The 11,698-nt window shown below is 47.9% G+C and overlaps 1 protein-coding gene across 1 annotated transcript; it reads left to right on the top strand.

The window, feature by feature from the left end:
• Positions 1-718: 718 nt before the first annotated feature.
• On the top strand, positions 719-11,305 carry FBXO31 (F-box protein 31; the record flags this gene model as incomplete). The annotated part of the gene is made up of 7 exons (XM_009869279.1): positions 719-790; positions 2,845-2,931; positions 6,713-6,789; positions 8,094-8,261; positions 8,926-9,000; positions 10,296-10,405; positions 11,152-11,305. Coding segments are annotated over 7 exons (743 nt in total), but the record flags the coding sequence as incomplete, so codon positions are not given.
• Between the last annotated feature and the right edge of the window lie 393 nt (positions 11,306-11,698).

Genomic DNA, 11,698 nt, shown 5'->3' with positions numbered 1-11,698 from the left:
GGTCCCTCCCTCTGGTCTTTTAAGGATTTCTTGCACTGAGATGTTAGTACTTGCTTTTTATTTTTTGACAAGTTTCTTGGAAGTTCCAGCATTGACTTGCTGAAAATGAAAGGAGAGCATCTCATTTTCTGCTTCAAAGCTGCCTTTGGGATTGCTTTGTTTTCAGGGTGTTCTGTGAGCAATCAAAGGCGTCTGAGTGTACAACAGACCCATCTCAATCTGATTTGCTTTCAAGCGTAGCCATATTTGTACATTGTGATGCCTGTTTTATGTCTCCGTTTCATTCTTTTTGAAGTCTGTGACCTTTTCTTTAGGATCCTAATAAGCAATTTTCCCTATCGGATAGCTCAGTGGGAGTAGATAATTACTACACACAATGATGATTTGATCTAAACGGGCGTACAATCCCAGCTGGGATGAGTATGTCTCCCTTTTTTTTTCTTTCTGATCTAGGTGTAAGCATCTGTAACTTTGCCATGTTTGGGTGTTCCTTCTGGTGTGTTTGTGCTTGTAAAATGCAGTTGATTCCCAAACTGCAATGAAATTGCATCCATTTTTCTGTTTTCTCTTCAAAGCAGGAATAAGATTCTTGGACCAACGTGGCAGCTCGCAAGAATGCACTAACTAGCATCTCATTTTTGCTCAAACGGTAGCTATCGAGATCCTGGGTAGCAAACCCTTTGTGCCAGAACTGACATTATTCTCTGTGTCGTTGCAGAATACGGCGTCTGTGAAAACTTGCGGAAGCTGGAGATCACAGGAGTGTCCTGCCGAGACGTTTATGCCAAACGTAAGTGCTAAAGCTGATATGGATCTTGCTCAGTACCAATTTTGAAAGTATATATGTGCTGAATATTTGTTAAACTTTGATGGCTTAAGTTATTCAGGCTTACTTGCTAATGGCAGAGGTTTCATCTGAGAAGCTGACATGTTTGGAGTTTTATTTAATTCTAAGCAGATGCCAAGAATTGGGATGTCTATGCCCCCCCCCAATCCTTTAGTGGGAAAAGAACACGTAATTTAACTTTATAATGGTTTTCATCCTTTCCTGTTTTGCCATTTTTAGATCTTTCTGGGGAATTAACATATTTTTTCGTAGCCCTCATGTAACTGAGTCTTGATCTCGATGAAAGGACGCTGTTACACGTGGTTGGTGGGGAAAATGCTGCAGATAAAAGGGTCGAGTGTTCTGCTGGGCTGTTCCTGGAGGTGGAGAGCCCCATAGCTAAGGGCTGAATGGATGTGTGGAGGCTTGGATGTGTGGAGAGGCTGTCTCATTTGTCACCAGATCTTGCCCTTTGCAGTCAGAAGCTGAGCTGGTTGCTCGATCAGCCTCACGAATGCCCCAAGAGCTCCAGCGCTGGCACTGCCAGGCTGCATTTTCTTGGTTCCCCACCACAACTTTTGTAAGGGAATCGCATGTGGTCCTTAGGATGAAACACAGGATTTAACCTGCAGAACTCTGGCTCTTTGAAGGAGGTTCTGCTTTACAAAACAAAAGCAGAGAGGTCAATCATGAGAGGTTTTTGATGGCTTTGCAGACCCCAAACCTGACTCAGTTTCTGTTGGTACCATATTTGCTGTGATACCTGCTTGAAGCAGTGATGACCTCGAGCATTGATTTTAATGCTAGAACAGGTAGAAGGGCTTTAATCCCGTCTTTAATTGACTTGCTGAGCATCCACAAGAAAATTTTCCCATCACCTACTGCCCTTCTTTATCTCTTTGTGTGCTGGGACTGGAACTGCTCCATTTCCCTGCAGTCTTCTTTGCTACAACACTTTCATGGTTCAGATATATTAAAGTTATACTCAGTGTGGTTGACTTTTATACGCAAGTTAGAAGTAAAAACGTCTTCACTGTCTCAGAGCAATGGTCTCTCCCCAGCCCAGTGCTGTTATCTCACAGCCGTGCTGGGACCGGTCGCCCAGGCAGCGCCGAGAAGAGGGCAAGCCTGTGAAATACTTTGCTGAGTATTCTCCCACTGTTTTCGGGTTGGGGAATTTTCAGAGTTTAATGCTGTTTTTTGATTTAATAGCCCTTTAGATCTGTCTTACACGTAGGTTTCCAGTCTTCCTTTGCACCAAAGCAGTTTCTGAATCCGTAGCATCCATTGGCAGCGAGTCGCGCTGTACGTGCGAGAACCACCCCTGCGACAGACTTTATTGCACTTCTGAGTCAGGACTGTGTCCGTGTGCATCCAGCAATTCGAACTAGCCATGGCTACTCTAAAGTCAGAATTCTTAGCAGCTATTTCTGCCTTCCTGGGCTCCACCATCTCTGCTCTCCCGCTCAGGTTCAAGTTTTCCCCGTTGCAGACACTTAGTGGAATAGTTTCGTGGTAGCGTGACCCCATTTTTTTCCTGCTGTCCTGTAAGCCTCTTTAATTCCAGAAGAGTTTAATCTGGGGCTCCTGGCAGGACTCATGTGATGGGCTTCTGTAAAAAGTAGTGTGGGAAATGAGCTGAAGTTCTAGAAAGCATAATTATTCCAAGGCCTGGGCTAGTTACTCGGCCTACGTAGTGGTCTTGGGACGGTGACGCTCGCTACAGGTGTGCTGTAGAGTTTGTGGAGGACCTTGATTTCCCTTTGAGCTCCCTGGATGCTGTTTGTTAACGTTTTGCCTGTGGGAGCCTTGAACGTGGCCAGTTTGGTGCGAGCAATCCTGCCAACCGCGTGTACCTGAGGCTGATGGAAACAAAATGTCGTTTACTCCCAGCTGGGAGTAAAGTCAAGAGCGAGTTTGACTTTTCCTGCCTGCTCCGTCCAGATTCGTCGTGCTGCCGCGTGCTGGTGGCAGTGGAGCCGAGTTCCCTGGTAACTTCCCTTACTGTGTCTGTTCAGGTATAAACCCGCGAGTGAAGTCGGGGCGTTTTATGAAAATCCTTCCCGACTACGAGCACATGGAATACAGAGATGTTTACACCTGCCGTACGTACCTCCCGCTGGTTGATGCTTCCCGCACTGAGCACGCACAAGGCGCTGCATGGAGTGTGACGTTGCTTTAAGCAAATTATTTTTGGGGTGGACCTTGGGGCCGTGTGGAAGGTACTGGTTAGTCAGTTCCTTCTGCGGTGTGTTAGTGGGGTGCCGTGTGCCTTTAGAGTGCCAGCGTGAGTAGGGCAGGTGTGAGGTGTGTTGGTCTCCTTTTTTGAAGTGCTTTGACTTAGAAAACTTGTCCTGAGTGGGTGCAGAAAGGAAGGAGGGTCTCCCTTCACTTGCTCTGCTCTGCATGAATTGCTCCTCTCTTAGAAAGAAGTATGCGGATACCCTGCTTTGGGCTCCCCAAAAGCGGGTTGAAATAAGCTCTGGACTGGCGAAAAGCTTTGCCTTGATCCACCACAGCCCTTCCCAGTGAGAAATGCTGACGGTTCCCATCCTAATTCCCTCCCTGCGCAGTGAATCCTTTTAACCATCATCTCCGTCTCTAGGAAACGTTCTGCTCGTGTTCTCGGAGAGCATGAGTTGCCTTCCTTAGTCAAGAAGCTGCTCTGGGTAAACTGCGCTTTCCCTCCTCATGTCGTGTTGAGAGAAGATGGTGCCTTTAATGTGAGTCAAAGCAGCAGCAGTGCTGCAGCAGGGAAAGTTTGAGGCTTGGCAGTCCTGCCTGTCCGCACCAGCCTTGTTCTGGAGCTGGACGGGAAGGAGAGGCACATCCAAGCTGTCCTGGGTGTTTGCTCCAAACGTGCTGGTTTTGGTGGCATTTTTTGCTGTTCCCTCAGTTGTTAATTCTTCAAGCTGCGGCCCCAAACTTCTGATGCCTTATGCCCCTTTTCTCTCGGGGCAAGCTGTATTCCTCGGGGAGCAACTGGCGTAGGTTAGGATGCTGTTGCCCGTTTTCCCCTTCTTTCCCTCCTGGGTATTAAAACCGTGTTGCCAGGATCTACCACGTGAGCACTCCCTAATTCATATTCACGCAGCATTAGCCGAGTCACCTCAGATCGCTTTCCCCAGGGTTTTAAGCTAAGCCTGGCACTGGGACGTAGCTCTTTCCAGCTATCACCAGCTGGAGGGCACTAAGTGCTTACGTTGTTCCAGCTCGTTTTGTTTATAGATACTTTGCTGCATCCTGCGAATCCAAGAGAGATGTAGTGGATCGGGTTTTTTCCATGCAAAGCGAGTTACCTCCACCTGAAAAGGCTGCAGAACATGCTGAAAACTCCCATATTAGGTTTTTGTTGCATTTCTCTGCCTGTGCTCTCCAAGCTGGACACAGGTAACCAAATAAGGTTTGTTTAAAGTTTATTTAAAGGGGGAAATTTGGATAGGTAAGAGGGTTCTTCACGGCTGAGAAGAATAGTCAGTGTGCATAGCAGAGGAAAACCTCGGAGAAAGACCCAAGTGCTGTTTTATTTCGAGGAGCGGGGAGGGAAACAGCTGTCAGATCCGTCCTGTCTCCTGCCAGGGAGAACCAGAGCTGGAATTCATCACGTTTTCCCTGCAATGAATTTAGCTGCTGGCTTGCTGGAGCCCAGAGACACCCCAGGCTTGAAAAAGAAATTATACTTTTGCTTTGAGAATTTTTTTTCACCTTTGGCCAAGTACCAACGTTTTCCCAGGACCTTCCTTTTCTGAAAGAACAGGGGTAGAAGGAGTTGTTTGGGTGTCCTTGCCGTGGGCGTTGCCGTGTAGGGGGGGCAAGGCTGGGCGAAGCGCTGCTCACGCCGCAGCATCTTTCCCATCTGTGGTGCCAAAAAGCTGGGGTTGTAAAAGATTAAAAGACGAGCTGCCCAAGGTTAGAGGTTCAAGCTAAGCGCAGAAGCTGCTCGCCAGTGGGGTTTGTCACCCTCCTTCTTCCTTTGCAGCCCCTGATTTTTGGGTGGTCAGGGCAGGCGGTGAAGCTGGCTCTGTCTGGGGCTCAGCCGTGTTTTCTGAACCATCACAGCTCCTGGAGCAGGCTGTTTGCTCCAAGCAGGCGCGCAAACTGCCCTTGACAGACACGGGCCTTGGAGTGGAAGGGCTTGAGGCACTTCCCCCACTGCTGAGAAGTCCGTCCGTTGTAGCTGCAGCTCTGAGGGTGCTTCACACAGGAACTGAGGGAGGAGGGACACCCTCAGCACTCTTGGATACCTTAGCTTCAAGTTTTCTGACCTAAAAATAAAAGTAAAAAGCAGGGTTTTATCAGGCTCGAAGGCAGGTTGCAGTGGGTGGGGAGGCTGATGCACATATGGTTTATTAATATGTAATTACTGCACCCAGACAACAAGGCTGGGAATGTGGTTTGCTCGCTTGCCTTAGCGCTCTTTGCGCCGCACTCGGTTCACTGAGTGAAACTGGGCCATCAGCCTGAACTTGTTTACTACGCAGCAAAAAGGCTCCTCCAGGCCAGTTGGCAGCAGCTCTGGACAACCCTCTGTGCTGTTCTAAACCTCTGAAGTTCTCTAGTTTGGTGTAATAAAACCACTCCTACAGTTCTTGCTATCTCAAGCAGGTAATGAAACAAAGCTGTTATAACAGCTGCCCTGAAACACGATTCTTCTGATAAATCGATGCAAAGCAGAAACCATTATTCGAGCCAGTCCTGTAGGTTAAAATGAGTTATTGTGGCCTTCTGAGCTGGCCGTGAACGTTGTGGTAAGGCAAGTGTAGTATGTTCTTACCATCCACTATTGAAATAATCTGCACCCTGTTGTTCCTGCCCAAAATGCCAGACTGTGTGTAATGTCTTCACATGAAGGTCACTGGTCACATCAGGAAGTGATAAGGGACAAAATTAAGTCCCGTGTAAGCATTGGAGGCGAGTAGCATCCCTTAAGCTTCCCTCAAAAGAGAGGGGAGTTTGTTAAGATCATCTGTAATAGGCGTTTTCCCCTATTTTATCCTTCATTTTTGATGGGATTGAAAGTTCACCTAGCTCTGAGATGAGAAATGGAGAAGCCTCACCTGCTGCAGTCGGCTTTGAGGGGGACTTTTGGGCACTGCTGAAATGTAGCTGCTTACTTCGAATTTTTAAGGCTGTTTTTGAGCTGGTAACCTCACCAGATTTGAGCTGGCGTGGTCTGTGCGCTTTGCCCGTGCTCTCTCGGTGGCTGTTTTTAAGGACGCTTAACTCTGGAGACAAGTTTGTGTAAACAATGCAGGGAAATTCTTTAAAAATGCTCAAATTTCCCTGTTTCTTACTGCCTTTTTTTTTTTCTGTTGCTTTGCACTCTGAGGCTTCAAGTACATATTTGGTAACGGGATGGCGGGTGCTTTATTACCGCTGGGTGTGTCACATGATTTGCATTTAATGGGACCACGTTGCAAAAACTTTCGGCGAATTCCTGGTGAAGTATCTGCTTGTTTAAAACCTTGGAAATGGCAGCAAAAAAAGAAGTAAAGCTCATGGGAGGCCTCAATTCAGAATTACCTGCCTGTGGGTGGGTATAACCTGTTTTCTCTTCCTCAGTAGAGGCAGTTGTGATGGTATTGGGCAGTGTTGCCTGCAGTCTGGTAGCAATTTTATATTCTTTCCCAAAATCTGAATTCCTTAGCTTGGTGTGTGCTCACTTGAGTGTCTTGCTGTTCCCTAGTGCTGCACCGGTATGGGAGGCCTCAATTCAGAATTACCTGCCTGTGGGTGGGTATAACCTGTTTTCTCTTCCTCAGTAGAGGCAGTTGTGATGGTATTGGGCAGTGTTGCCTGCAGTCTGGTAGCAATTTTATATTCTTTCCCAAAATCTGAATTCCTTAGCTTGGTGTGTGCTCACTTGAGTGTCTTGCTGTTCCCTAGTGCTGCACCGGTACCGACACATCCTGGGGTTGTGGCAGCCGGACATCGGGCCCTACGGGGGACTGCTGAACGTGGTGGTGAGTGAGTACCTCAGACTGTGGCGTTGAGGACTGACAAGACTTTTTTATATGACTTTCTAGACCTGGTTGTCACCTCTGTGCTGTTGAAAAGTCTGAAGGGTCAGCCCTCAAGCAAGTTGATTGGGACCCAGAGGGTCGCTTCTCGAATCTTTTAGTCATCGTCCCCTTTGTCCGGACGATCCTTTTGTTTTTCAGCTGTACTCCAGACAGAAAACATGAGTGATATTTCAAGAAAAGGCCTGATTTAGGGTTTAATGTTAGTATATTTAATGTCACAGGAGTCCATCCCTTGTGCAGCAGAGGTTTTAGCACTGGCCTGTCTCTTGCTGCATTAGTTTTGCCTGCAGCTGAGCGTTTTGCAAAGGGTTTTGCACTTGTGTTTGTGCACTGACCCTTCCTACAGCTCACTGTGCTTTTGCCCAGCTGTGCATCAGCCGTAGTGGTGCAAGACCTGTGGAGTCTTGTGCTGCCAGGGAGAGCAGTTGACGAACGGCATTTGGCTCTGTAATGGTGAGAGCTGGGCCAGAAGTTTGCCTCAAGCCCTTGTCCTTTGCTCCAGGGTTCAATAGCTGACAAGTCGAAGCGTAACAAATGACAGGGCCGTTGGGTTTTGCAAGACTCTGCTCCACAAACTGGTATGAGAGTGCATCCAAGTGCACCAATACTCACATGATATTGTGACCTTATAAAGAGAAGCGTTGCCTCTGTGGCACTGCTCTGCTTTTGTCTTGGATCTCTCTGCTTAGAAAACATCCTTTTTCTGGAATCGCAGGGCTTGAGGGGAAGGTTCCGTTAGGCGTGAAGGAAGAGGGCTGGCACTCTACCTCTCAGCAGAGGAGATTGTTGCTTCTTGTGCTTGTCTGCGAGTAACCCAGCCAAACAATTCCTTGTCCAAAAGGCGAGGATAATAATGAGAAGCAGAATTCGTCTGTTCGAGTATCTGCCAGCGTGAGCTCTCAAACCAATTAGAATTTCACTAGCTGTGTGGTCTCTTCGGCGTAGTCTCTCCCTCTGGATCCCGCGCGCCGAGCATCCGTCACAAAGTCGTTTGCGGTAATAAAGGCCTGATGGTTTTCCAGTGGCGCAGGAAGCCTTATAAAGAAACCCTCTCCCTCTTCGCCGAGGGTGTGCTGTGAACGCATATGGTCTGGTTTAATTGCTGGAAAGCAGTTTGGAAACGCAGCAAGCTGTTCTGCGGCTCCTGCTCTGCTGCACAACAGGCCCCGGAGTTGTTTGCTGCAAACTCAACAGAAAATGCGCGAGGCTGATCTCGTGTGCTTTGTCTCCCCACCCCTCCGCAGGTGGACGGTTTGTTCATCATCGGCTGGATGTACTTGCCACCTCACGACCCGCACGTGGATGATCCGATGAGATTCAAACCTCTCTTCAGGATTCATCTCATGGAGAGGAAAAGCGCAACCGTCGAGTGTATGTATGGCCATAAGGGACCTCATAACGGTCACATCCAGGTGAGCTCCTCCAGCGACGTCTGTGCATGTCGGCTCTGGAAATGTTTTAATGAAAACAAGCAGGACAATTCTATTTAAAGGATGTGGCTTTCGCCACCTTGTCATACGTGTGGATGCCAGCTTTGCGCTCATTATGTGTCTGACAAGTTGTGTGGGCTGTTCCCCTGCTCTGAATTTGTTCTCTGGCAGTAGTACAGGAAGGCTCTTGTACTGTCTTCTCTTGGGCTGGAGCACAGTGGGAGGCTGGGAGCACCAGTGTGTGCACAGCCTGGGGGAAAGGATGTGTAAAATGGCCTTGTCCAGGCAGACACACAGACCTGTTCTGTTTTACAGCTCTTTCTGAGACCTTGAGAAGGTGATGGAGCGTTCATTCAGTGCGTTGGGTGCTTTGAAAAACTTTTTGAAAGGTTGTTTCCTGTTTTTTGAAGAAGGAAGCTCCCATAGAGAAGCAACTTAAAACTAGTAGTTTTCATTAGAATGCCTTGGGGTTATTGCTTTTATTTCTGCATTCTGCAGCTGATGCATTCGCTGTCACGGGATTTGCTACAACAGAGAATTGTAACATTTGTCTAAAGCATTTACTTCAAGCAGCCGTAGTTATATTATCTTAGGCATCTCTAAACAGCTCTGTAACCTTTTAAATTCTCCTCTGTGGTAACTACAGATTGTAAAGAAGGATGAGTTCTCCACCAAGTGCAACCAGACGGATCATCATCGGATGTCAGGGGGAAGGCAAGAGGTGAGATTGCTTTGCTAGGAGCCTGCATTAAGGCTGTTTGTGTTGTCTCCTGTCTGAAGGTAAAGCATTGCCCTCTTACCTAAGCTCTCAGCTAATGTTGGGGTCCAGGAGGTAGTCTTATGCCTTCTTATTTCAGTGTATCTGAACATACGTGAACATCCAGGCTGGTAGCTTCTGGCTGATTTACTGAGTTCTTTTTTTTAAGTGAGTCTTTCAGACAGGCCTAATATTGAATACCAGCTGCATGGGAGTACCTGATTGCCACTGGGGCACCTTTCTGTTCCTTGTTGTCCTGGTTGTGGGATCATTTGGTTGTTTATCCTGAGTCTGTGTCACCTGTATGCAACAAGACAAGTTCCTGACTCAGAACCACATGTTTTAAGGTGTAGGTGTGAGTGTCAGGATGAAAACCTACCTCTGGGTAGCGGTGTTTGCTGCCAGCTAGTTATATGTGACAAATCCAATCCTTCAGTCGCTTCTAACAAAGGCTTTAGAATGGCTGCCTGCTAATGGGAAACAGCTGGGTGAAAGGTTTAGTTAAGTGTTTTCTGGGGCTGTAGCAGACAAGAACTGCTTTAATACTTTCAAAGCAGTGCATTATGTGTGCATGGCATTATGGTAATTGGAGGATCTGGCTTTAGAAGATAAAGGAAGCAGCTTTGGAATATCGCTTGGTAGGCTACTCTGTTAGTGTAAACTGTTATCTCACTAACTCATGGCAGGGTATTAACCTGTCAGAGCTGGTGTAGAGGTACTTCAGGAGTTGTTTTCAAAGCACCCTTTGGATTTAGATGCGTTGGTATTAAATCAGCAGGATTTAACCTCCTAAATCTTCATTGCCTTTCAAAAGCTTCCTCCTTTTATGTTTAACATGCCAGGGTAGGCCACAGGAATTGGCTTATGGGCACGCAAATGAGTTAGTGCAAGGTAAGTCAGGACGTAAATAAGTAGTAGATCCGCTGCTTTGCAGCACCAGGTGATGCTCGTGCTTTTGTTCGGCGGTGGCACGTTAGTTCTACTTGTATTTGAAGGGGAGCAGGTTTAGTGTGTGGCATCTGGTGGGTATAGGACAGTTAACCTTACCGCTGCTAAGCATATTTCCAAGCTGGCTCTGTAGCAACACGTCCTTGTTCCCAAATCCAGGCACAATCTCCTGTCGTTGGCAGAGCATATGCCTTCTCCTCTGTGGCTCTGCCAGTCAGTCGTGCTGACGAGGCGAAGTCACGTTGGGCTGCATCACTGTCACAAGCCAAATGCCTTAATCTTTTCCTGTTTCTCTTCTCCTTGTGCTACAGGAATTCCGGACGTGGCTAAGGGAAGAGTGGGGTCGGACGCTGGAAGACATCTTCCATGAACACATGCAAGAACTCATCTTGATGAAGTTCATCTACACCAGCCAGTATGAGTAAGGGCACCAGCTCCTCCTCGGTGTTCAGGCTGCCGCAGCTTCAAGAAGCACGTTGGATCGTTTGTTCCCCAAGTGGGGTCCTTGCAACAGGCTCCCACGGCCGGAGGAACGCTGTGGCTCTGCAGGCTCTGTGCAAAGACAGGGTGGAGCACAGCGCTTTCCAGATGTGCAGAGAGAGCAGGTGTAACGGTAGCAGTCACAATAAAATTCCAAGGGATTTTGATGAGGGCTATGCCCAGCGAGGTGGGTTTGAGTCCTGTAACTGTTTAAGTTGAAGACAGAGCAAGTGTCTGTGATCCCAAGTTGCTACCAGCTTATTGTCTCTCTTAGTAACCAAGGTGCTTTAGAGTGTGCTAGGCAGAAGTCAGGCAGTCCCCAGGAACTTCAGAGTTTTTTAAACATCACTCCAAACTTCTAACAGCAGCCACCTCACTGCAGCAGATGGTTCAATATGCTTCACTCTGGGGTCCTCTGGAGATCCTAAGGAGTAAGGAGGCTTACGGTGCCCTTGCTGCAGGAGCTTCCTGCTGTGCTAGTGAGGACTGGTGGAGAGAAGTGAAGGGAGGCAGTGCCTGCAGAGGTCTAAAGCGAAATCTTTTAAGCTTGTTGGTATTGCTGGAGACAGAGATTCCCACCTCTCTCTTGATGACATGCCCAAGCTGCCCGAAGGAGCAGTCTGCAGACACATTCCTCATGTTGAGGGATTCTCTCTTAACCTCTCTGACATTTTGTTTTTTCCACAGCAACTGCTTGACATACCGACGCATCTACCTCCCTCCTAGCAGCCCCGATGACCTTATAAAGCCAGGTCTCTTCAAAGGAACTTATGGGAGCCATGGGCTGGAGATTGTCATGTTGAGCTTCCATGGAAAGAAAGCAAAGGGGACTAAAATCACCGTAAGCGAATTTTACTTTCTCTCAGATGCTCGTTAAAGTATTCTCGATGCCGTGGATCCGTAGGAGATGTTTCTGACTGGGAAGTGGTCGGTTGTTGCCACCCCAAACCCTGTTCTTCGTGGGGACTGGCCGCATGGAGTGAATCTTAACACATGCAGGGTAGCCAGGACCTGCTCTGCAGAGTTTCTCGTGATGCCATCTGCCTCCCCCTTCTTTTTTCTCTCTCTTCCAGCTGCTTTCTGTGAGCAGCTGGTAGCAGATCCTTCGCATGTATCTGAGGAGCAGGTACCAAATGTTGGCAGCTCCTCACTGGAGGAGCTTCCTCTCTGCAGGGAGGGATTCTGACAAAATGCAGTTGCAGCTTTTACCTTTGTTCACCCTTGCAAGTACAGC

Source organism: Apaloderma vittatum, unplaced genomic scaffold (genome assembly GCF_000703405.1).
Source record: "Apaloderma vittatum isolate BGI_N311 unplaced genomic scaffold, ASM70340v1 scaffold21885, whole genome shotgun sequence".
Taxonomy (NCBI): domain Eukaryota; kingdom Metazoa; phylum Chordata; class Aves; order Trogoniformes; family Trogonidae; genus Apaloderma; species Apaloderma vittatum.
The sequence above is the reverse complement of the archived record's forward strand: the minus strand, read 5'-3'. Positions and strand labels throughout refer to the sequence as shown.